General features: G+C 43.6%; 2 protein-coding genes across 2 annotated transcripts in view; one reads left to right on the top strand and one right to left on the bottom strand.

Annotated features, from left to right (window-relative positions):
* The window catches only part of LOC114604307 (protein FAM184B), a 76,558-nt gene extending 60,421 nt beyond the window's left edge, over positions 1-16,137 (top strand). The window contains exons 12-19 of the mRNA XM_077934414.1: positions 559-712; positions 2,174-2,274; positions 3,542-3,726; positions 7,319-7,465; positions 7,608-7,725; positions 9,980-10,087; positions 11,740-11,945; positions 14,028-16,137. Of these exons, the coding sequence (XP_077790540.1) occupies positions 559-712; positions 2,174-2,274; positions 3,542-3,726; positions 7,319-7,465; positions 7,608-7,725; positions 9,980-10,087; positions 11,740-11,945; positions 14,028-14,118 (1,110 nt within the window). The 3' untranslated portion in view covers positions 14,119-16,137. The remainder of the gene's footprint in view (positions 1-558; positions 713-2,173; positions 2,275-3,541; positions 3,727-7,318; positions 7,466-7,607; positions 7,726-9,979; positions 10,088-11,739; positions 11,946-14,027) is intronic.
* On the bottom strand, positions 15,231-23,782 carry MED28 (mediator complex subunit 28). The gene is made up of 4 exons (XM_028744332.2): positions 23,563-23,782; positions 19,137-19,203; positions 18,064-18,176; positions 15,231-16,403 (listed from the first exon to the last, which is right to left on the bottom strand). Exons 1-4 carry the CDS (start codon positions 23,743-23,745, stop codon positions 16,206-16,208), a joined length of 561 nt encoding a protein of 186 aa, XP_028600165.1. The 5' UTR covers positions 23,746-23,782; the 3' UTR covers positions 15,231-16,205.
* Positions 23,783-25,954: the final 2,172 nt, after the last annotated feature.

Raw genomic sequence — 25,954 nt, 5'->3', positions numbered from 1 at the left:
GACATGAAAGCGAACGACATACATACATAAAAGAATTTGGATCTGAGAGATGTGGATGGTTTACAGTGTATTCCTTTACATGTCTACTCAGAATGCTGTGGAAATCACTGGGGCTTGCTCTTAAGTAAATGGATGGAGGATTGCAGCCTTATTGATCTTTCCTGGTTTCTCCAGACCAATCTCCTCCTAACTAACCAGTGCAAGAAAAAGCTAGTGCAGACACGGCTGGGTCTGATCTTAACCACGGTTAAAAGGCTGAGAGGTCTGTGAAGCAAATCCTCTCTCAGCAACTCAGGATTGAATCAATGGCGTCAAATCAAATCCATCTGACTCTCTCCAAATCAAGGGCTGTAAGACCACTAATCTGAAAACAGAAATCCACAACCGTTACTGAAGAGTAAACTAGAACAGACTTGGGTTATTTGGGTAAACTTGAGAACCAAAAGGATTGAGTCAACAGAGTTCAAATTTAAACATTCCATCTCTAAAAATCCATAATCAGTCAACACTTCCACTTACAACAGGAGTTTAAAGGCTTGAATTTTTCCTTGTTTGCAGGAAGCAGAGGAGTCCTGGAAGCAGAAATATAACGACGGCTTCAATATCCAACAGCAGACACACAGCCTAGAAATGCAGGCATTGGAAGAGAAGGCGAGAGAAGAGTTGGAGAGCAAACTTGAGAGGATACAGAAGCCACAGTCACTGTTGATAGGTACAACATTAAACAAGTCTCTTTAGTAATGACGAGGGCACTTGACAATTAGTCACTCGATTGTTTCCCTTGGGTTGTATTGAACTAAGTTTTACTCAGAGTAGACCCACTATAATTAATGGACTTAACTAATGAAACCTGCCCATGATCCTGATCCATGGAAAGCTGCCACTTCCAACTATTGCCACGTGGAAGGTTTGGTTCTCTGCCATGCTAGGAAACATCCATTTCCCCACTTCTTCTTCTTAACACATAACAGTTGCCAAAGTTTCCATGTGGAATCAAGTAGCACCTTGGGCAAGTTTTTCACACAATGTGTTCAAGTGGTTGTGAGAATAGGCCCCAGAACGAATCTCTGATGAAGCTGCTGCTGTTGTTTTAAATACCAATTGTCTGTGAATAATAACTACAGCTATGCAAGTCAATAAATAGTCGGAATTTGGGGCGGGGTCCTTTTTTCCCCTTTTACAAAATCTTCTGTCCATGCAGAAAAGCCCTCTTCTCCATATCAGCCGCCTTTCAGGGCTGCGTGAACAAGAATGCAAATGCGTTGCCTCCTTTTGCAAGTGGCAACCACCAGTTTTCAGGAGCGGGTCTGCAGTGTGATGTACGGCAGGCAGATTATCTCCCTGTTGGCAAGAGAGGGAGGGATGACAATTATACAGCAAACAAGTGGCCTCAAGGAAGCCCAGTGACTTTGGAGAAAAGGCTTATCCTCCAAAGGGCAGCTTTTGTTTAGTAGAATTAGCGTATTTTTTTCGCTCTATAAGACACACCCTTTCCCCTCCAAAAATTAAGGGGAAATGTGTGTGCGTCTTATGGAGTGAATGCAGGCTCCATGGCTTCGCATTGCTTTCGCAACTGGAGAGGCACTACACAGCTTTCCCTCTCTGCGCAGCACCCCTTCAGCGAAGTGGGAGGAGAAATGGAAGGGGCTCCGCTTCTCCTGTCACTTCGCTGAAGGAGCGCTGCGCAGAGAGGGAGAGATTTTTTCCCCTTGTTGTCCCCCTCTAAAACTAGATGCGTCTTATGGTTGGGTGTGTCCTATAGAGCGAAAAATACGGTACTACTACTACTACTAATAATAATAATAATGGGTGCAGCCCTAATATAATTGTCCTGATGCAGAAAGAGAGATCTATGTGCACAAACAAGCTTCACTCAGGCAGCATCGATACAGAGGTGTGTTTGGATGCACATATCCATCTGGGTTCACTAAACTGAGCCACGTGTTGCTGCATTGCAGGGTGTTGGACTAAATGATCCTTGGGATTCCTTCCAACTCTCCAATTCTATGATTGGAAGAGATCCAGTCACATGCACATGCACATGTGTACATAACATTGTTCTCTGCTCCTTTGATGTCCATTTAGCACTTACTGGGATACTAGTACCTAAAATTTTCTCCCTGTTTCAGAAGAGCTTTCCTGCATTTCTTCACATGTTTGCGTTTGTTTCTAGAATCTCTGAGAAGGGAGCTATCTGAGCAACAGATAAAGAATAAAGAAAAGGAAGAACTCCAAGAGGAACTGAAGGCTATGATGACTGCAAAGAAGCAGCAGGCAAACTTCTTATTTCTCTACTATTGACCAGATGCCACAAACAAACTACTCTTGATCAGTTGCAACAAATCCTGTTTAAGATTTTAAATGGCTTCTACTGTTTGTTTTTTTAGGAACAGAGTTCTCAGTTCAAAAGCCCATCAGTGTACTTTATATTTACTATATATTATAATAAGATTTCCACTGTTGACAGTACTTTGGGATTGTTTCCACCTGCACTTGTGTCAAATTTTACACCAGTCACCCAGATTCTGCATCAAGAGCAGAATTCTCTAGCCTGTATACTCATTCATTCATTCAGCCTTTATTGGCAAAAAGGTAAAGGGACCCCTGACCATTAGGTCCAGTTGTGGATGACTCTGGGGTTGTGGCGCTCATCTCGCTTTATTGGCCAAGGGAGCCAGTGTACAGCTTCCGGGTGATGTGGCCAGCATGACTAAGCTGCTTCTGGTGAACCAGAGCAGCGCACAGAAACGCCGTTTACCTTCCCTCTGGAGCGGTACCTATTTATCTACTTGCACCTTGATGTGTTTTCGAACTGCTAGGTTGGCAGGAGCAGGGACCGAGCAACGGGAGCTCTCCCCGTTGCGGGGATTCGAACCGCCAACCTTCTGATCGGCAAGTCCTAGGCTCTGTGGTTTAACCCACAGCGCTGCCCGTGTCCCTCCTAGAAGTATACTTTGCCCCTTATGTGCTCCCCTAGATATATTTGCTGCCACTGTGTGAGAGAGTCAAGAAGCCATAGAGAACGCTAAGCACTAGAAATTGCATGGATTTTGCCAGCGATTGCCTGCAGCCACATTTTCAAGCCTGACCATCGCTTCTATAAGGGCTAACAGTCTGCTTTTTTTGCTAAATGAAAGCTCAGATTCTCAGGAAGCAGACTCCTGTGTCCATTACCACATCCTTTTCTGCACTGGAATCATTGAATATACCTGATAATTTAAAGCAGGGGTAGCCAACGTCGTGCCCACTGTATGTTTGTTAGCTACAACTCCCATCAGTATGACCAGTGGTCAGGGATGATAGTGGATGTAGACCAACAACATATGTAGAGGACATCATGGCTACCCCTGATTTAGAGACACAATCTCTGGCATAGGGGCATTTCATACAGCTGCATGTTGAATAGACATGTGCAGCTATTTTCTGTTACTCAGCAAAAGACCTCCAAAACAGATCTTTATCCTTTTCTGTATTTTCTAAATGGAATGGTATCGTCCACATCCATAATGTGCAAAACCTCAGTTTTTGCTATTTTCCTTAGGAAGAAAATTGCCAGAATCAGATGAAGTCTCTTAAAGATGAACTGGAAAAATGTCAGCATGAAAATTCTGGGCTCAAAAAGGAGAATGTCCTTCTTAAGGACACAATGGATCTGCTGACCGTAGATGTGGAACTACAGAAACAAACGTCTGCACAGCTTCAAGACAAGGAGAGCCAACAAAGAAGGTTTACCACTAATATTTGCCGCTTTCACCCTAGGGCCCAATCCACCCCCTTAATTTCAGAAATACTATCTAGTCCCCAACTGCCATTGTTGAGGTAGGACATTGGAAGAGTGGGAATAGGACTATGTGGCCTTAGGTCTAGCTGAAAATCCTTTGTGTGGATGAGGTAAGACTTTGGCCTATCACACCAATAGTAGTAGCAGTAGTAGTAATTTATTTCTTGTACCCCACATTAAATTAAATTAAATTAAAGCAAACACTAAATGCTTCCCAATACAAGGCTTCCTTCAGATGTCTACGGAAAGTTGTATAATTGTTTATTACTTTGACATCCGATGGGAGGGTGTTCCACAGGGCAGGTGCCACTACTGAGAAGGCCCTGTTGTGGATATGGGGTGATGATTAACAATTTTTTATGATTTTCAATTTTATACATTTCAATAATATTGCAATCTTTTAAACATTTCAAACATTGCCTTCCTTCCCCCTCTTTCTGCGGTTCCTTACATTTATTTTTAATATTTTCTGCATATCCAAATTAACTTAATTTGCTCATTTATTCATCGACTTCAAATATATACTCTTATAATACTGCAGGTTATTACAGTAATCCTGCCAATGTTCTTATCCGTTTACAATTTATTTGTAAATATTCCATAAACCATTTCCATTCTTTTACAAAAAGATTGTTACCTTGATTTCTTACTTTTCCACTAAATTAACAAAATCAGTCCTCCTGGCAAACTGGGAATATCCCCTCACTCACCCAAGTTTAGGATATTCCACATCTTTCCTCAGCAGAGTTTCTTTTTTTTTTCTTTGAGAAAAATAAGTGGTTCACGTAAATGTAAACCAAGCTTTAATGATAAAGAAGACTGTAACAAAATAACATAATAAGAGAAACGAAATACAACAACGTGAGGCAAGTCTGAGGCAAGAAAAGAAATGGCAATTGGTCCTTCTTAACTGAACACACAAAAGGGGATGGGCTTATTCCAGAGCAGAACACACAAGCCCCGCCCACCAGGTACCAAACATTCTACTGACATCTGATGGGAGGGCGTTCCACAGGGCGGGTGCCACTACCGAGAAGGCCCTCTGCCTGGTTCCCTATAACCTCACTTCTTGCAGGGAGGGAACCACCAGAAGCCCCTCAGAGATGGACCTCTGTGTCCGGGCTGAATGATGGGGGCAGAGACACTCCTTCAGGTGTACAGGCCCAAAGCCATTGAGGGCTTTCAATGTTGGCACCAACACATTGTGCTTGGAAATGTACTGGGAGCTAATGTAGATCTTTTAATGTTATGTGGTCCTGGTGGCTGCTCCCAGTCAGCCATCTAGCACCCCGGAACTAATTGCTGGTGTATATCAAACAGGTTTTTTTGGATCTCCCTTTGTATCAAACATCTGGAAATTTTGATGGGATCAATAGAGGCCAATGTTTATATTCACTCTTGATGCAATTCAGGTGTGATAGCGGTGCAGAGAGAATAGAAAGTGTGAGCACCTGCCTCCTTCGTCCTACTTAGCAGTTTCTCCAGTTTGCCATATTTTGTCCAATAAGAAAATTCACTTCTCCCACACCAGGGAGATTGACAAGCCCCGGTGCAGAGACTTGTCCTGTGTGAGGGAGAGAATATTGTGGAACGCCCTCCCATCAGATGTCAAAGAAATAAACAGCTATCGATGGAAGAATGAGGAAATCCCAGCGAAAGAACAGTGGCAAGAAAAACTGATGAGTTATGCAGAACTGGCTAAATTGACATACAAACTGCGGGACAAGGACAACTGTGACTTTCAGGAAGAATGGGAACTTTTTACAAATTACCTAAAATGACAACAAAATGAACTGGACTCCTTGGCAGGGTTTGAATAAACCTACACAAACTTATTGGTTAATAGCATGATAGATAGATAATTTTATAACATGCAGAGAATAATATGTGCTGAGAAATCAGAGAGGGGAGCTGAGGGAAGTGTCGGGGGGAGGGTTTGAAGGGGGGAGGGAAAAAATAATATGATATGTTTAGATAGTTTGCATGTTGAAATTGTTAATAAAAATATTTTTAAAAGAAATAAACAACTATCTGACATTTAGACGACATATGAAGGCAGCCCTGTTTAGGAAAGTTTTTAAGGATCAGGTTTAAGGTGCTGGTTTTAACCTTCAAAGCCCTATACGGCCTAGGACCCTCGTATCTACAGGACCGCCTCTCCTGGTATGCCCCACAGAGAAACTTACAGTCTTCAAATACAGTGGTACCTCGCAAGACAAATGCCTCGCAAGACAAAAAACTCACTAGACGAAAGGGGTTTTGGTTTTTTGAGCTGCTTCGCAAGACGATTTTCCCTATGGGCTTGCTTCACAAGACGGAAACGTCTTGCAAGTTTGTTTCCTTTTTCTTAACACCGTTAATACAGTTGCGACTTGACTTTGAGGAGCAACTCATAGAACGCGGTGTGGTAGCCTTTTTTGAGGTTTTTGAAGACTTTGGTGATTTTTGAAGCTTTTCCAAAACTTTCCCGACACCGTGCTTCGCAAGACGAAAAAAATCGCAAGACGACAAAACTCGCAGAACGAATTAATTTCGTCTCGCGAGGCACCACTGTAAAAACATCTTGGAGGTCCCGGGCCACCGGGAGGTTAGGCTGGCCTCGACCAGAGCCAGGGCTTTTTCGGCTGTGGCCCCAATCTGGTGGAACGCTCTGTCACAAGGGACAAGGGCCCTGCGGTACTTGACATCTTTCCGCAGGGCCTGCAAGACAGAGCTGTTCCACCAGGCCTTTGGCCAGGGCACAGCCTACTCCCTCCTTCGGCAATCTTTGCGGAGCTCTGGCCCAATGGTTGCCAGTGGCTTGATTTGAATTAATTTTATAATGAATGATTTTAGAGTGTTGTTTGTGCTGTACCTTTGTACTGTTTTATTGTTAACCGCCCTGAGCCTGGCTTCAGCTGGGGAGGGCGGGATATAAATAAAAAAAATTATTATTATTATTAATGACTGATGTTTTAATGTATTTTTAATCTCCTGTTGGAAGCCGCCCAGAGTGGCTGGGGAAACCCAGCCAGATGGGTGGGGTATAAGTAATAAATTATTATTATTATTTATTTTGCATTTGCAATGGGACCTATTGTTTATTTTATGAATCACTCCCCATGTGCCATTCCAAACCTATATTCAAATGTGATGTGAAGTGAGATGTGGAATAAAAGGAAGAATGAAGCAAATGTGTTTCTGCTTTCCTTCGCAACACTCTAGTTTTCAAAGATTCGCTCCGTCTTGGCAGTTTTCTTTGTGTAGATCACCCACAGCCAGTGTGACTGCAGCAGTAGAGAAGCATTGCTGAGCTAATGCTCAGTTCCTCTTCTCCAAATGAAGAGCCTTCCCCCCCCCCCCACACACACACAATGTGCTGCAGCCTGAACATTTCATTGCATAGTTTAGCTGTGAAATGAAATGTCAATCATACTTCATGAAATCTCACTTGATCTATGGAATGTTTCATATTTCATTTTCAAGCCACTATGGCATGTTGAACATTTGTGTCCTTGATATTTATTTTTATTACACATTTTGATATCACCTTTTAAGGTTATTGGAAGAGGACCTTAGAATCAAACATAAAAGGGAAATTGACATCTTGGAACAAGAACACCGCAAGGAGATTCAAAGCATGATGTCTGATTTCAGTAGTTCGCAAGGCCTACTTCATGCGAAGATTGTCTCCTTGGAAAACGAGTATGTGGCTCTACGTGCCTAAGTGTGCAATATGTGTTGGACTAGTGAACATGTTAATGTATGGTGATTTTTGATAATATATGACTTTGTGCTTGCGTTCTGCGATCTTCCTCAAGTGCTTTTCATCCTGTAATTGACACAGACTTAAAGAATTAGAAGAGAGGGAGCGAAAGAGGGAGCCGAGGCTGGAAGACCTACATCTTATAGGCTGCCTGCGGGATAAATTACATGAAAAAGAAGAGATGATCAAGGAATTAATGGTAAGATTTTATCCAGAAAATACTCACAGTACATGCTATAAAGCAGCTATTTTCCAAAAGGTTGTGATGAAAGGTATTGCTTTGTGTTATGTACTGAATTTCTCACCCTGGGCCAGCAGGGGGATACTGTAGATATTTATGCAAATAAGGGATCAAACGTGACGTTCAGTGATTGGATAGTTTTAGAAAATTGTTACAGTTACGTTGTACTGGAGCTCTATATAAGCAGGCTGACTGAACCCTTCAGTTCAGTTCTATTCTGGCCTGTGAATAAACAAGAGCTGTTTGAAGAATCGCTGTGTCGTCTGATATGTTCACTCACAACTTAACACTTTGGATATGCTTTATTCACTTCCTTTACATAACAACTTTACATTACTTTGAATGCCCTGCTTGCAAACAACACAACAATCTTAATTTTTTAGAGTTATTAGGAGAAGTGAGAGGGAGGAATCCCCACAGGTGTTAAAACTCAAATGAGCTGCTTATTTAATATTCTCCCGGTTTTTTTTACGTCTTCAGAATTTCACATGGATCCTGGCCATTGGAAGGACAATAGGAAGCATTTTTCAAGACCCCTTGATTTCAGTGGAAGCATTGAAGCAGTTGCTTAAATCTTTCACATTGAAATCAAGGGCATTTGAAAATTGACCTTTGGCTGGGCCACAACCCCAAACAACTTCAAACTTCAGCACGATGCTATTCCATAGCGATCAAGTTGAAAGATTTGGGAAAGATTTTCCAGTTTCAGAATAACACTATTTCCGCCTTCCACCCCCAATTTAATTATAGTAATTTCAGGCATGAGCCATCCTCCTATAGGAAGAATTGACAAAGGGCTCAGCTGGTCCCATTTTGCACCATCCCACTCATACAGTGTACACTTCCTGTATACCCATCCACCCAGTTGCCTCCTTCTTCACTCCAGAAGTTACTCTTGCCCAAAGGAATGATGGAAAAGTGGGGGAAGGAGAGAAGGAATAGATCTTGTTAAGTTGTGGGCGAACATATCAGACGACACAGCGATTCTTCCAAAGCAGCTCTTTATTTGTAAGCTGGAACAGAACTGAACTGAGGAGCTCAGTCAGCCTGCTTATATAGAGCTCCACTAGAATGCAACAGTAACCATTTTCTGTAACTAGCCAATCACTGAATGTCACTTTCGATCCTTCATTTGCATAACTATCTACAGTATCCCCCTGCTGGCCCAGGCTTCAGTACATAGCAGATCTCCTCTGTTAACCCCCGTGCAACAGGCCCAGCTGTGTACTTGAAGGCAATAATCTGTGCTCCTCAATTTTCCATTCAACACCCAGCTCTGTATTTCTGTTATCAGTTTGCCCTACTCTCATTCAGGATTTGCAAGTTCAGACCTTTAAAACTCCCCCTTAAATAAATTCACACAAGACTCAAATTTTGGTTTGGTTTTTGGCAGAATTTAGGCCACAACTTTATGGATTACAGAAAGTGACTGGTTGCATAGGCTCTGGTTCAACTAGCTCCCTGCACCGTTGCAGATAGCACTGACCCAGGGCACCAGCATAGGTCAGCCAAGGGTGAACAACTGGATAGGTGGAAAGCTGGGAACAGGCTATCTCCGCCACCCAAATGCCCCCCTGGACTCAGGCACGGGCACAACCCCCTCACAGGGGTTGACCAAACCATCAAGTCCCTGGATTCCTTTAACGGAATACCCTTCACATAGGGATGGCGAGAGCGTTCTCCCATCCCTATCACCTGAACCAGAGCTTATCCGCAACCTTACAAGTTGTGACGATTTGCTACATGGCAGGTGAAACCCAAATGGCACCAGCCAATCAGCCAAGTGGGGAAAATTCCTGCCATGCCCCTGTCCCAATGACAGACGACACACGACGGCATAGCAAGGTCAAGCGCACAAGCCCTAAATATAGGGAGAGGTGGGCGGGTGTTCCGATGCACAAGCCGAAAGAGGAAGCTCTGGGTCACGTGCATAGGTATATATAGGTCCCTTGATCCATTTAGCCTGCATCCCATTGGCCTGATTGAACCCAGCATCAAGGGACCTACCAATCGGGTGTTGTGGCTATCCAAACGTACCACCCACAACACAGGGTTTGGTTGCCAGGTCTCACTGCAGCACGTGCCCTCTTTAATCATTTCAGACTGTGTTCATTTTTCGGTTCAGACTTCTTCAGGGGTTTTGATTTAAGCGCTCTAAAATAATATTCAAGCTGAGGGTCTATATAACCAGCACATGTTTTTTCCTTGACAGGACGGAAGCAAACTTCAACATTCACTTTTGCCCAGTACAGAACCATGTCGCAACCGGTCCTTTTCTTTTAACACAAACCCAACTACGTGTTTGACTCCTATTGCAAAGGTAATACAAACAAAAGTCTATTAAATGATTAAATACCTAGATAATATTAAAGGCCATGGGTGATACTTTCCCTTGAAATCAACAGACAATGAGTTTGAGTAGCATTGGATATTAATTGCATAGAGCTGCAGCCAACTGCCTGTTTTCTGAGCACATATCTCTTTCCTTTCACAGAGTGATTAGATTGGGTGCAACCCAATAGTTATGGATTCATAGCCATATTTTGCTATGGTATATGCCTAATGCCAGGCAATAAAGAATGATACACATTATGGGTTGTTAGTAAATGAAGTTTTACTCTGAGTAGAGCCACTGACATTAATGGACCTAAGTTGCATGCAACTCATTATTTTACAATATCAGGCATCTGTCTCCATATTGATGAAACCAATAAATACTGTCAGCTGGGAAGTCCCCAAGTCCAATCTTCCCTCAGCCATGAACTCATGAGGTAGTCTTTGGCAAGTTTCCCAGCCTTAATCTCACATCTGCTGTATGGGGAATGATAAAACTGACCTACTTTCTTGGGCTGTTGTAAATATTGCTGAAGAACGTATGTGCTTGAACATTCTGAGCAGAGAAGTTGGGTTTGGGGAGAGGGTACAACCTATTTTAATAATATTCAATGACAAGAAAGCCTAAGGTACAAGGAAACAAGGGCTGCCTCTGAAGACAGTTTAGAAATACTAGCTATTCAGCAGCCAGGTTGCTCACCAGAGCAAGGCGGTTTGGGCATATTACACCAGTCCTGGTCCAACTGCACTGGCTACCAATTAGTTTCCGGGCCCAATTCAAAGTGCTGGTTTTGACCTAAAAAGCCTTAAACAGCTCAGGACCGCAATACCTCAAGGACCACCGTTTTCCGTATGAACCTACCCAGACACTGAGATCATCTTCTGAGGCCCTCCTTCGTGTACCTCCTCCTTGAGAGATCCGGAGGGTGGCAAAACAGGGACTTTTCTGCAGTGGCTCCCTACCTGTGGAATGCTCTCCCCAGGGAAGTTTGCCTGGCGCCTTCATTATACACTTTAGTAAAGGTACCCCTGCCCGTACGGGCCAGTCGTGTCCGACTCTAGGGTTGTGCGCTCATCTCACTTAAGAGGCTGGGAGCCAGCGCTGTCTGCAGACACTTCCGAGTCATGTGGCCAGCGTGACGAAGCTGCTCTGGCGAGCCAGCACCAGCGCAGTGAACGGAAATGCCGTTTACCTTCCCGCTATAAAGCAGTACCTATTTATCTACTTGCACTTAGGGGTGCTTTTGAACTGCTAGGTGGGCAGGAGCTGGGACCGAAAGACGGGAGCGCACCCCGTTGCGGGGATTCGAACCGCCGACCATACGATCGGCAAGTCCTAGGCACTGAGGTTTTACGCACAGCGCCACCCGCATCCCTACACTTTAGGTGCAGGCAAAAACATTCTTTTTTAACCAGGCCTTTGGTTGACTTGGTTGACATCCTATGCCCTTTTAAAATGTGGGGTTTTTTGCAGGGGTGGTGGTATTATTGGGTTGTTGTTTTTAGTTTGCTTGTGGTTTTATATTTTTATTTTATTCTGCGAACTGCCCTGAGACCTCTGGGTATAGGGCGGCATATTAATTCATTGTATTAAATATTAATAATAATGAGATACGCAATTCTGTTCTCCTCATAAAGCAGAAGAAGAAAATGAATGAAGCTCCCAGCCGCATTGTCAGCGTTCCGAATTTAGCTTCCTATGCAAAAAGCTTTCTGAGTGGTGACTTGAGGCCGAAGAGAAATCCACCCCAGATTACAAAATCGACAAGTTTGGATCAGAATCCTGGCTGTGTCAGAGTGTGCTATCCATCAGTACAAGCCTTGGAGACCAAGCCAGCCCCAAGGTAAGTCATCAGTCTGTACTGATGTGATCCTATATAATGAAGCTACAATCCTATACCATTCCTCTTGAAAGTAAAGCCCTATTGAACCCATTGGTATTTACTTCTGAGTCACTACTGTTCATTTAACCAAAGTATTATAAAAGGTAAAGGTACCCCTGCCCGTACGGGCCAGTCTTGACAGACTCTAGGGTTGTGCGCCCATCTCACTCAAGAGGCCGGGGGCCAGCGCTGTCCGGAGACACTTCCGGGTCACGTGGCCAGCGTGACAAGCTGCATCTGGCGAGCCAGAGCCGCACACGGAAACGCCGTTTACCTTCCCGCCAGTCCCTATTTATCTACTTGCACCCGGGGGTGCTTTCGAACTGCTAGGTTGGCAGGCGCTGGGACCGAGCAGCGGGAGCGCACCCCGCTGCGGGGATTCGAACCTCCAACCTTTTGATCGGCAAGCCCTAGGCGCTGAGGCTTTTACCCACAGCGCCACCCGCGTCCCCTAAAGTATTATTAGACTTCATCAATAACAAAACATCGTTCTGATCTGTTCCAACAGTAGAACAGCTCCCTTGGGAGGTTGTGCAGTCCTCTTCCTTGGAGGCATTTAAGCAGAGGTTGGGTGGTTATCTGTCATAGATGCTTTCGTTGAGATTCCTGCATCGCAGGGGGTTGGACTAGATGGCCATCTGCACCTTCCAATTCTTAAGATTCTGTGCTCTCTAAAATGAGTCGTGCGGACCAAAAATGTTACTTCCTGTAAAATGAGTTCAGCAGTGCCTAGAATCTGTTGCTAAATACCAAGTGGAGCTCTAGAAGTTTGGGGAAGAATAGAAACGATGATGAGAGAGTAAACAGGAATAAAGGAAACGAAATAGTCACAAAGTTTGTCAGCTTATTTAGAAAGACATGTTTCTCAGCAAAATAGGCTTGTTTAGCACCTGTTTAATGGCTACCGTCCCCAAACCACACAAGGTTTGTGTGAGTGTTGAGCGTTTGGGTCTTCCTCACCATAGCAACTTCCTAGAGACTCAAGCGAGCTCTGAAGTGCTAGGACTGACCTTTATGGGTGTTTTATATTATGTGACCTAGATGAAGAAATGGGAACAAGCAATTATGTCATGCTCTCAGTAGACTTCCTGAAATCAATGGATGTCAGAATAGACAAGAGTGCAACTCTTAAATGTAACTTAAGGCCTATGCAAATAGCAGTATCTTTTAACAAATAGGAGGTAGCAAGATTACAACCTATGCAGTATTTAATTTCATTGGTGGTGGCGTTTTAGATCAAGATAATTCCTGGTATAAGGTTTTTCTGACAAGGATAGTGGTTTGATGTGGCAGAATTTATTTCTTAGCTCCTGCTGTATGCACAGATATATTACATATTTTGAGAATACAAAATTCAAATAAAGATGTCAGTGCGTAAGAAGTTGCTGACAGAAAACAGATTATATTAAAGCTGCTTTAGTAAAACCTCACGTCTGTATTTCTTGCGTCATTTTTGAAGACAAGCTGAACATTCAGCGTACCTTCTTCATTTCACGGGATTTGCTCTCTGGAATATTTCAACGTACAGTAGCTTGAACATCAAGCCAAAGCGAACCTGGTGGAGCTAGACTGCTTTGTGGAATATCTTGAGTTGCCAAACCCTTCTTCCAGTCCTTGTTTATGCATGTATTTTGATGAGTTGACTTGCCTTTTGATTGTATGGTCCCTAAATTGGCTTACAAGATTGCAACAATATTGTGTCGGTGTTCATTTTAAAAAACAGCCCTCTTTGTCAAGAGATGTGCCCGGCATACACTTCCTTTCCGATTTTGAAGTCCCGGGGCAACTGGCAGTTAGGAATAGAGTGTTATTTTGGAATAGAGGGAGGACTCTTGCCTTCTGCAGCCATTTCTTCTTCCACTCATGACTGTGGCCAGGACTCAAAATGCAAACTTCTCTCTTCCAAGTGATTATCAGTTCACGGGCAATATTACATAGTAATGCTAGTTACACAGAGTGCCAGTTACTGCTACCTCTGATTACTCGTACCTTCCAACTCATTTTTTACTCATATTTTTTATTTGTATTTTTTTCTCTCTTCAGGCTGCAAAGTAATGAAACATCAGAACCCAAAGATGCTCAGAAACCGGACCCTCGCCATCAGGAGTGGTTTACGAAATACTTCTCTTTCTGAGAGAAACTATTTATAGAATATCCTACACGGATAGTACTGTTGATGTTAAATATTTATATAGTGCTTTGCAGAGCAAGATAAGCAAGATAACACAAGGACCATAAACTCTGAGGTTTGTTAGTAAGAGAACCATTAAATTTGATTTGACACAGCAGGAAATTAACATGATTTTTAAAACAAACATATGGTTGAAATATTACCATAAATAAATAAGTGCTTTTTATATGGATGACCAATCTTCATGTATATACTATTTTATTTATGTTAATTTAAGACCCCTCTTAATGTTTTATTTCTAATCAGCTTCAGTTCAATAGGATTCCCAGAGCAGCTTATAAAAGAATTACAACCCAAAACACTAAAAACACATTTAGGTAGCACAGTAAACAAAGAAAGCAACATAGGACAAGAAGTTAAGTTATATGTATTTGAATGCGCGAGCGGCAAAACCCAGAAGTAACCTGTTCCGGTACTTCCGGGTTGCTGCAGGAAGTAACACGAAAAGACGCAACATGAAGCGGACGCAACACAAGGTATGACTGTATCTCTATATCATAAGAATATATGAAGGGTCCAGTTGGATCAGGCCAAAGGCCCATCCACCAACAGCTTTAGGGTTCTTTGGGTGCCAATATTTCATGCTGCATCTGTGCCCTGTAGTGACAGATTACAAAACATGTTTTTCCTCGGTTAGGAAATAGTGTTCTTCTAGTGTCTTTACCTTAACATCAAATCAAGCTAACTTCAGAATATCTGCATTGTTTGGATTGTCGCATTTAAATACATACAGCATAAAAGCCAAGTGTTAGCGTTCAAACTGTTCAGTTTTCAAGAAGCAAATTCAAGAACGCCTATCATTTCAGCCAGAAATGTCAATATACTATGTCAGATTACCAAACCCATTTGGAACCAGAATCTTTGGGAAATGTCTGAAGCAAAACAGTGTACTTGAAAGAAAGCCAAACAATTTTCTGAATAAAATAAGCTGAGGGTGCTTTGTATATATAAAACAAACTTATTGTTATGTGATCAAAATAAAAAATGAACATTACCTGAAGCTCATTTGGTGATGCTATCAAAATAAAAATAAGTACACTACTTTCCCCCCCATGTGTGGTTCATTATCATTTTTTTATTCAAACTAGAGAAAGTAGTTTTTGATTTACAGTCAGATCCACGAAATTAAAGAAATTGTGGCTAGCTACATACATGTCATGAGTATTTTCTGTTCTTCCATTATAAAACAGGAACCTTGATCAGCAACTCTGATGCTGTTTTGAAGAGATAATTTAGAGCAACATGCTTCCGGGGACAAAAGGAAAAGACATGGCTTGAGACACAAAAGAAAAATACGTAGGAAGCTGTGATGAAAGAAAGCAATTGAGGTTGTAAAATAAAATAATAATAATAATAATAAAGTGGCCACTCCGATTCTCCTCCCTTAGGCAGAAGGAACATAAAAAATAAGCGTATGTGCTGTAGAGCCCTTTGTTGAATTTTTTATACCATGAAAAGAGGCAGTAGCAGAAAGAAAAACCCTAGGACCAAGAGCAGTGACCCAAAAGGCTATTTTGAGCACATCCAAAGGCTCAGCTACTGTTTTTAGCAGAGCCCCTTCCCCTTCCCCACTGACCACCAATGCAAATTTCAAAAGCAGACAAGCCCCAAACTGCATGCCTGAAGTAACCCTCTGAATTTCAGCCAATATTTTGTTCCACAGATCTGCCACGATATTTTGGGCACATGGCACACTACCTGTGAAGTTTGGGGCTTTTTAAAAAAATAAAAACACACTTATTCATTACTACGACAAAACCACCCATGTGATAGCTCAAAAACATCTATCTGTCGTTTCTTTAGCAGAAAACATTTTTACAGCTCAGAGATATGCTTGCTTTGAGTCTGCCCCATATGTAATTTGTTGGGCCAGGTGATTAATAAAAGTACAAAACCTAAACCAAGCCCCCATTCTGAGCCCTGCATGGGCAAATGGCTTTATCATCATTTTGTTATGCTTCTTGTCGTCACCTTAAAAAATATCCATATGAAGTTGCACCGTACAGACAATAGGAAGTCCATTGCGTTGTTCACGTTTGCTTGAGCGGTGCAGGAATGTTAGCCGACGCCTGCTCTAGATAGGCTAAGGATCCTTGAGGCATTTCAGCAGGCTTTTTGTGCTGGACATTGATGTCTTCCAGAACCTGCTGCCAGTGTCGCAGTTTACCCAAGTGCTTCTGAATTAGTGCTTCCTTCCTCTGCAGTTCATTTCTCAGCTCTGAAACATCCTACAGGAGAGACAGGTACACAGGAAATTACAAGCAACAAGGAATCTCTTTTATGTAAGATCTGTTCCTATGCAACTGAAGAAATAATTCTCACGGCAAGCTATCCTTTCTGTTGTCACAAGAGGTTATATTCTTTTTAAATATTCGTAGGATGCAAGTTTCAAAAGAAAAAGTAACATCTATTTCCCTCTCTGGACAATGCATTTCTTACAGGGATTTTGATAAGTGTCAATCTCTTCCTCTGTACGAGTTACTATTTAAGTGCGGTTTTAATGACTCTGAAATAGACTTTCAACCTTTGGACAAAGCTCTGAAAAAGGGAAGGATGACAAGACACATACAGGACGGGTGCTTGGAGCAAGACAGTGTTTTCCAATATCCAGTTATGTTTCCTCCCCCCAAGCACATATATAATATTTTGAGTATTTAGTGCACTTTGCCCATATTCCTGCAGTTAGCTTTACAACACTGAGACCATGGCAGAGGCAAAATGGGGCATTCTTGATGCTCAGCTCAGCTGCTCAGCAATTACACTTAACTCTCCACACAAAATGAACATTTGTCCTTTTCTTAGTTACCATCAAGAATTATGCTGTATATTGGAATGCATACCTTGCAACTTTAAAGCAACGTCTGCCTGCTAAGAGTTGATTAAAACATAAATTACTTTAGTGTGGTCAGAGTGTTAAAATTATGCTCCTCAGGACGTAGGCCCAACGACAAATTTTCAACACGCTCTAACCAAGGTTTTCTGCAAATTTTGCAGTTGATTCATTTCCCCCAGCAGTTCTAAAACTACTACACAAGGCAAATGTTCCCTAAAACGGTACTCCTAACCCCACATACCTGAGAGTAAGCCCATTGAATTCAACAGGACTTACTGCTGTGGAAACCATGGTCAGGATTGTGCTGCACTAATCTGAACACATACAGTTATGGGATTGTTTGGACAGGAAAAAAAACCTCCACCTGTCTGTTACTGCCCAAGTAAACTGTATGTGGATTTACCGTATTTTTCGCCCTATAGGGTGCACTGGCCCATAGGGCGCACCTCGGTTTTTTTTTTTGGGGGGGGGGGGGAATAAAAAAAATATTCCCCCCCCCCCAGCCGCGGGGCTAGGGCGGGGGAAGCCCGAGCTTCCCCCGACCCCAGAACAGGCTGCTATCCGCAAGCCTTGCGAGCCCGGCAGCAACTCCCGCCGGGCTCGCAAGGCTTGCGGACATCTGTGCGAAGCACGGGGCACCCTCCGGAGCGCGCCCCGTGCTTCGGGCTGCAGGCTGCTGCCCGCAAGCCTTGCGAGCCCGCGGGAACTCCCGCCGGGCTTCCAAGGCTTGTGGATAGCTTCCTGAAGCCTGGAGAGCGAGAGGGGTCGGTGCGCATCGACGCCTCTCACTCTCCAGGCTTCAGCGAAAGCCTGCATTCGCCCCATAGGACGCACACACATTTCCCCTTCATTTTTGGAGGGGGAAAAGTGCGCCCTATAGGGCGAAAAATACGGTAACTCCATTGTATTAATAAATTATTTTTATCCATTTAAGACTGAACTAAATGACTGAATCAAAGACCAAAGTATCAGTCAGCATATATCTGCTTACTTTGTCATAACTGTGTATAGATTTAGATGTCATGTTCAAGCCTAGAGGAAAACCCAACACGTACCTCTTTAATTACTTGCTCTGGTTTCTGGACACATAGCTGCAGCCTTTTTTGTAAGAAAAAGCATTCTGTTTGCCGTGCAACATCTAAAAATTTCTGGATACACTGGTCAACGCCTAATACACAGAGAGAGCAACAAGATTTCAAAGTTATTCCACAGGAAAATTGAATATTCATAATTTTACAAACCAGTTACGGACCAGACTGTGATACGAGCAAAGTGAAATTTTTTGGCTAAAATTACTGCATTCTTAAAAACTTGCAAAAGTGAGGTTTGTATAAAGTAGTTCATAGTTTTAACAACCTTTTTTTTAAAAGGGAAAAAACAGAATGTTCAAAGTCAGGCAGTGGGCTGATAAAGAATACATAGGAACCTTGATTTTGCATGTTGTATACATAGTCTGCTAAAAATATAACCATTTGAACAAAAGAGTTATGTAAAAATAGTAATTAAAACAAAATTTCTGATGAGAGAAAAAAAGAATCCTTCAGTTTTTGAATAGAAATCACAGGTGTGATTTTACTACATGCATAAAAAGTTTTACCTGTGTAGAATTCAAGTGATGGAGTTTAAGTGCATAGTAGCACCATGATTCTTAAACTGTATCACAAAGAGGACTAAACAACATCTTGAAAACTTAAGCCAATGCATATCAGATGCATCTGCCAATCTATGTCCCTCAGAATGTCAATATGTAAGTATGAGCATCATCCCAAGGGCAATAATAAATATTCAACAGGATTCCCTGATGGAGCTCTCCTGTAAGATAATCAGTAAAATGTGCACAAGTAAAATATGCTTCTAATTGGGAGCACCAGATGTGGTCTAGCTACCAATGGTTTGGGAAACACTGAGTGAACAACTTTCCAGCCCTACTGATTTTGCATAATCTAATTTATTTTACCTTAAGCAATTAAAAATAATTGGTTGGATTATTCCAGAGGACTCTCAAAAAAGCTTACAATTTAAAAACCATTTAACCAAGCAACATCATAAAAAAGCAACAAGAGATAAAAACTAAAGCAGCAAAATAAATAAAATATAAGTTAAAATGAAGATGGAGGTACAGGCTTACCAGTTCTAATTTCTTCCTGGTCTGTACCATTGACATAATCTTGACTCACGAGAGAAGCAAAGCAAGCCTGGGTAATTAGAGAAATATATAAAAGCAATTACTATAAACAGAAGGACATTCACAGTGTACATGCCATTATGAGTATACAGCTTCCTCTTGTTTCCCATGAGCAATGCTGAACCGTCAAATGCATTTTTGCTTTCTAGGAAAAAACTCGTGGGCTTTTATTTCACACGCCAATAAATGAAACATCTTTCTCCTCGACTGACAGAGATTTATATCTGCCTTAATGACGTAACTCCTCCTGTGACTTTATATAGTGAAGTATATAGAAAGGGGGGGAATGGTGAATGGGGGGGGGGAAGGGGCCATGTATTGTGAGATCCAACTGAATCTTCAGGGCTAACAGATACTACAGTGGTACCTCGGTTTAAGAACAGTGCTGTTTACAAACTACAGTCATACCTTGGGTTACAGGCGCTTCGGGTTGTGTGATTTTGAGTTGCGCACCTCTCCGAACCCGGAAGTACCGGAACGGGTTACTTCCGGGTTTCGGCGCTTGCACATGCTAAATCGCAAAGCAGCAGATCTCAGAGCAATGCCACTCTGTGCCAATAGGAATAGGGGCCAGCAGGGACTTTAAAAGTCATCCAAAAATCCAGGCTGTGTTGCAAGCAATGATTCCTTTTCTCCTTTTTTACTACGCTGAAAGGCACCCCAAGGGTCATCTAGTCTAATCCCCTGCAGTGCGGAAATCTCAACAAGCGGTCCTCAATCCAATATGGAACCCAAACAGCCCCTGCTTAGCTTTGCAAATGTCCGTGCATGGAGGATTTTTGGCTAGGAGCCGCAGCCTCCAAACCTGAAAAGTTAACAGGGTGTGATTACATATAGAATAGAATAGAATAGAATAGAATAGAATAGAATAGAATAGATTCTTTATTGTCATTACACAAGTGCAACATTGCACAAGTGCAACGAAATTGGATGCCATCCCTTAAAAAACAACAAAAGCAAAACAACAACAACAACCAAACAAACCACATTCCAGCCACACCCACACCAACACCCATCAAACTCCCAGGTCACACTATCGAGTTACAGCATTCAAAAAGGCCACAGCTCTTGGATAGAAACTGTTTTTCAGTCTATTTGTCCTTGACTTGATGTTTCTATATCTCCTGCCAGAAGGCAGTAGTGCAAACAGACTGTGTCCCGGGTGAGATGAATCCTGCAGGATGTTGTTTGCTTTCCTAAGACAACGGGAACCGTACAGTTCTTCCAAAGATGGGAGAGGATGACCAATAATCCTTTGGGCTGTGGTTATGACCTTCTGGAGCACCTTCCTCTCCCTAGCTGTACAACTGGAGAACCAAGCACAAATACAGTATGTAAGAATGCTCTCTATGGAGCCTCGGTAGAAGGACACCAGCAGTCTCTCACTCAGATTGTTCTTCTTTAAAAGTCTGAGGAAATAAATTCTCTGCTGGGCCTTCTTCACCAGAGCAGTGGTATTTGCGCTCCAAGTCATGCCCTGATCGATAGTTACTCCCAAAAACCTGAATTCCGCCACCCTCTCCACCCGTTCCCCGTTGATATACAAGGGCTGAATGTCCGCCTTTTTTCCCCTGTAATCCACCACCAATTCCTTGGTCTTAGCCGTATTAAGAGCCAGATTGTTCTCTCCACACCAAACACAGAGCCGCTCCACCTCGTCCCGATAGGCGGACTCATCCCCTCCTGAAATGAGCCCTACCACCGTAGTGTCATCAGCAAACTTGATGATTTTGTTGCTGGAATAGATGGCTGTACAGTCATACGTATAGAGAGCATAGAGCAGGGGACTCAACACACAACCCTGTGGTGAGCCGGTGTTAAGGCTAAGGGCTGTGGACATATGTGACCCTACTCTAACCCTCTGAGAACGTTCTGACAAAAAATCCAAAACCCAGAGACAGGTGGAGTTGGAGAGTCCAATCGCCTCTAGCTTGGACACCAGTCTATGGGGGAGGATAGTGTTAAAAGCAGAGCTAAAATCCACAAACAGCAGCCTCACATAACTCCCCGGCTGCTCCAGATGGGACAGAGCAGCATGGAGAGTGGTGGTGATAGCGTCTTCTGTGGATCTATTTGCCCTGTATGCAAACTGGTAGTTGTCAAAAGTTGATGGAAGACAGGAAATAATGTGACGGCGCACCAGTTTCTCAAAACACTTCATGATGATTGGAGTCAGTGCAACTGGTCTGTAGTCATTCAAACTACTGATTGTGGATTTTTTAGGCAGAGGGACAATAGTTGACGACTTCAGGCAGGGTGGGACAATAGACTGGTGTAAGGACTTATTGAAGATCTTAGTAAAGACCCTCGCCAGCTGATCCGCACAGCCCTTCAACACCTTTCCAGTGATGCCATCAGGTCCAGCCGCCTTCCTCGGATTCGCCATCCTCAATACCTGTCTCACCTCATGTTCCTCTACCGTGAATGAGGGGCCCCTATGGGCTGGTGGCTGTAATACCGGCGTCTCAGCTGGCTCCTTCTCGAAGCGAGCAAAGAAGAGGTTAAGCTCTTGCAGTGTTTCTCAAACTTGGGTCCCCAGCTGTTGTTGGACTACAACTCCCATCATACTTAGCTGGCAGGACCAGTGGTCAGGGATGATGGGAATTGTAGTCCCAAAACAGCTGGAGGGCCAAGTTTGGCCATCACTGTCATAAAGAGATCAAATGTGCGTGAATGGAGGATTTATGGCTAGGAGTCCAAAGGAGCCGCAGCCTCAACTCCACACCTGAAAGGTTAACAGGGTGTGATTACATATAAGGGTCTTGTGGCGCCTTGCAGTGTTTCTCAAATTAGGGCTCCCATCATCCTTAGCTGGCAGGACAAGCGGTCCAGGATGCTAGGAGTTGTAGTCCAACAACAGCTGGGGGCCCAACTTTGAGACACCCTGCTTCAAAGCTTACAAACATTAGTCTGTTCTGAAGACAGCTGGTTGTTTTGGCAGCAACAGGCCAGAACAGCTGTCTCCCTGGAAAGTTAACACTGCAAAGCCGTCATCAAGCGACGCACACTGCAAAGTGATCACGTGTTTGCTTTGGCAGAGCACTTTCCCCCTTTTCTTCTTCTTCCTAATTGTTTAAACCAATTCATGAACCAAGAACATATACATTGACCACTAATAATGAAACATATGTTGTGGATATCTTCCCACATTTATTATCCTATTTTTGTGATATACAAATGACATGAGAAAACTTGGTATACTTATTTGTATAGCATTATTCTTGTTTATAAAACCCAATTTTTTTAAAAAAAATCAAAAACTAAAATGTGCAACAATAACAACGTATCATCCTTAAAACGTATAATGTCAGACGTTAATGAGACCTGGATTAGAACAAGCGTGCAAGACCTGAGCTAGAAAAGGCGTTTTTAGGATTTGCACGGGCAAGATTCTCTTCTGCTCTTGGGGGGGGGGGGGAATCCTCCAATGTGAGCCTAAAAGCGGCTCTGCACACAGGACATGTCCGAATCTACAGTTTTTGAAGGTCTATTTCCCATCACCTCCTGGCAAATAGAAGGGGAAGAAATGGAGGCAGTGAGAGATTTTACTTTCTTGGGCTCCATGATCACTGCAGATGGCGACAGCAGTCACGAAATTAAAAGACACCTGCTTCTTGGGAGAAAAGCAATGACAAACGTAGACAGCTTCTTAAAAAGCAGAGACATCACCTTGCCAACAAAGGTCCGTATAGTTAAAGCTATGGTTTTCCCAGTAGTGATGTATGGAAGTGAGAGCTGGACCATAAAGAAGGCTGATCGCTGAAGAATTGATGCTTTTGAATTATGGTGCTGGAGGAGACTCTTGAGAGTCCCGTGGACTGCAAGAAGAACAAACCTATCTGTTCTGAAGGAAATCAGCCCTGAGTGCTCACTGGAAGGACAGATCCTAAAGCTGAGGCCCCAATACTTTGGCCACCTCATGAGAAGAGAAGACTCCCTGGAAAAGACCCTGATGTTGGGAAAGATGGAGGGCACAAGGAGAAGGGGACGACAGAGGACGAGATGGTTGGACAGTGTTTTTGAAGCTACCAACGTGAGTTTGACCAAACTGCGGGAGGCAGTGGAAGACAGGAGGGCCTGGCGTGCTCTGGTCCAGGGGGTCACAAAGAGTCGGGCACGACTAAACAACGAAACAGCAATAACATGTCCATATTAAAAGGGAGGCGGGAATTGTTGAAACAGGAACCGGAAGTACAGACAAGCTCTGTTTACCATTGGCCCCGTCTCTATGGTTAGGGAGCCCTCTTGTTCAAAGAGCTCCCCCGTCCGAGGGAGGGACACGGCAACGACCCTCTCCCGCTCACTTTCGTTCATCCCCCCCCTTACAATCATGGTACCTTCCGGCTCCCGCCCGCCCGCCGCGGCCTACCTCGAAAGACGCCTCCAGCTCGTCCACGAGGGTGCTGTTAGGGTTCCGCGGGCCCGCGGGGTTCGGCGGGAGGAGGCCGGCTGGCCCCGACACACCGGGGGCCACGGGCGGAGGAGGCGGCGGTGGCGGCGGAGGAGGGACCGGGCCCTGGTTCCCGAACATTCCGCTCAGGCCGGCCGCCATGGCAACGGAGCGCAGGCCGGAAGCAGCCAGTGCGCAGGCGCGACTGGGGAACGCGGTGACGCTTGGGGCGGGGTGATGTAAGCGGAGGGGGCGGGGCCTTGGAACCTTTGCATTTGGACTTAGGTGTTATGTATCAATAATTATTTACGACTATATAAATACAGTATATATTATCTGTAATGTTTTATACACACATATATAAAAAAAACCACAAATCATTTTTAAAAATTAAACATTAATAGAATTAAATTTATATATTTCTATTTATACTTATACTGTTTTTTGTGATTGGTGTGGTTTTTACCCATGGTTTAACTAATCATTAAAAAATATATATATAATTAAATCCATATATATATATTTCTATTCATGCTTATATTGTTTTTTGCAATTGGTGTGGTCTTTACCCATGTTTTAGCTAGGTTCTTATTTTATCCATAAGTCACTGCTAGGGGAAATGGCAGAGTATAATTATAATTTTAATTGGTCCTAAGGCAGGCTTAGGACACGGGTGGCGCTGTGGGTAAAACTTCAGCGCCTAGGGCTTGCCGATCGCATGATCGGCGGTTCGAATCCCCATGGCGGGGTGAGCTCCCGCTGCTCGGTCCCAGCACCTGCCAACCTAGCAGTTCGAAAGCACTCTTAAGTGCAAGTAGATAAATAGGTACCGCTTTATAGCGGGAAGGTTAACAGTGTTTCCGTGTGCTGTGCTGGTGCTGGCTCGCCAGAGCATCGTCATGCTGGCCACTTGACCCGGAAGTGTCTCCGGACAGCGCTGGCCCCCGGCCTCTTAAGTGAGATGGGCGTACAACCCTAGAGTCGGGCACGACTGGCCCGTACGGGCAGGGGTACCTTTACCTTTACCTAAGGCAGGCTTACAAGTAGCTTTCAAGTATCCGTATTTTAAATCCCATCCATATTTTTTTCAGTGTTGGATACGTCGTTTTTAATTCCATGCATATGTTCGCTTCCTTAAAAGCGCTGAGTAATGATAAGAGTATGTTTCCAGTAGAGAGTTTGCTTTCGTCTCTATCCCTGCAGCTAGTTTATTTTCAGTGAAAGCCACCATCACAGTTCCAAAATCACTTTCTCAGAGAGTTGGCAGTTTGGGGCTTTATGCAACATTGTGCATCGCTTTGCCCTTAGATTAAATAATATCTGATCTGAGCCAGGCTGCCAATTCATGTTATGATGCGGATATGGAAGTATTCGACTGTGAGCTCAATGGCAAAAATTGTAGCTACTAGGTGTATTTTATCTTGGACTGCTGCAATACCTTACCAAACAAGATAAAAGCAGGTGCTTCTGGCAACAGATTCCAGGATTTACTCATAAGGTAGATACATGCAAACCATTTAGAGATCAGAGGAAAGAAGAATCTTGGAGAAAATAGAAGCGCCCACTCTGCCAGTGTTGAACTAGTGTATTAAAGTGCCTTATTCAAGCTCAGATCCTTGGCCCTTCTAGACAGGTACTGTTTGTTCAGACTAGCAAGCTACTCTCCAGAGTCTTGGGTAGAGAGGAATTTTTTAGCTCTATTAACAGAGGGTTTTTTGCCAAAGTGCCATGGATTGATTCTGGAACCACCTGCAGACAAAGCATGTCCTCTACCAGTTTCCCCTCTGTATCTTACGGAAAACTATTAAAGATGTCTTGTGAATCCTGGAATCCAATTTTACTTGGGCCTATTATTGGAAAAGGGACGCGGGTGGCGCTGTAGGTTAAACCACAGAGTCTAGGACTTGCCAGTCAGAAGGTCAGCGGTTCAAATCCCCGTGACGGGGTGAGCTCCCGTTGCTCGGTCCCTGCTCCTGCCAACCTAGCAGTTCGAAAGCACATCAAAGTGCAAGTAGATAAATAGGTACCGCTCCGGCGGGAAGGTAAACGGCGTTTCCGTGCGCTGCTCTGGTTCACCAGAAGCGGCTTAGTCATGCTGGCCACATGACCCGGAAGCTATATGCCGGCTCCCTCGGCCAGTAATGCAAGATGAGCGCCACAACCCCAGAGTTGGTCACGACTGGATCTTATGGTCAGGGGTCCCTTTACCTTTACCTATTATTGGAAAAGCCAGTGCCTTTTGGAATTGGTTCTGATTTGTGAGGGATGCCGATACAAATTCTCACTACAGGCCTTTCCTCCCCACCCCCCACGTATTATATAACACCTATAAACGCATCCTTCCCAAAACTCACTTCCCAATGTATGAACA

The sequence above is a fragment of the Podarcis muralis genome, chromosome 9 (genome assembly GCF_964188315.1).
Source record: "Podarcis muralis chromosome 9, rPodMur119.hap1.1, whole genome shotgun sequence".
Lineage (NCBI taxonomy): Eukaryota > Metazoa > Chordata > Lepidosauria > Squamata > Lacertidae > Podarcis > Podarcis muralis.
The sequence above is the reverse complement of the archived record's forward strand: the minus strand, read 5'-3'. Positions and strand labels throughout refer to the sequence as shown.

What these genes read in the sequence shown, in the direction of transcription:
- MED28 (XM_028744332.2), bottom strand. Translation starts at nt 23,745, where the DNA reads ATGGCGGCCGGCCTGAGCGGAATGTTCGGGAACCAGGGCCCGGTCCCT. An exon ending in AGCTGGAGGCGTCTTTCGAG is followed by an intron (nt 19,204 to 23,562) that starts GTAGGCCGCGGC and finishes CTAATTACCCAG; the next exon opens with GCTTGCTTTGCTTCTCTCGT. An exon ending in CAGAGCAAGTAATTAAAGAG is followed by an intron (nt 16,404 to 18,063) that starts GTACGTGTTGGG and finishes TCTCTCCTGTAG; the next exon opens with GATGTTTCAGAGCTGAGAAA.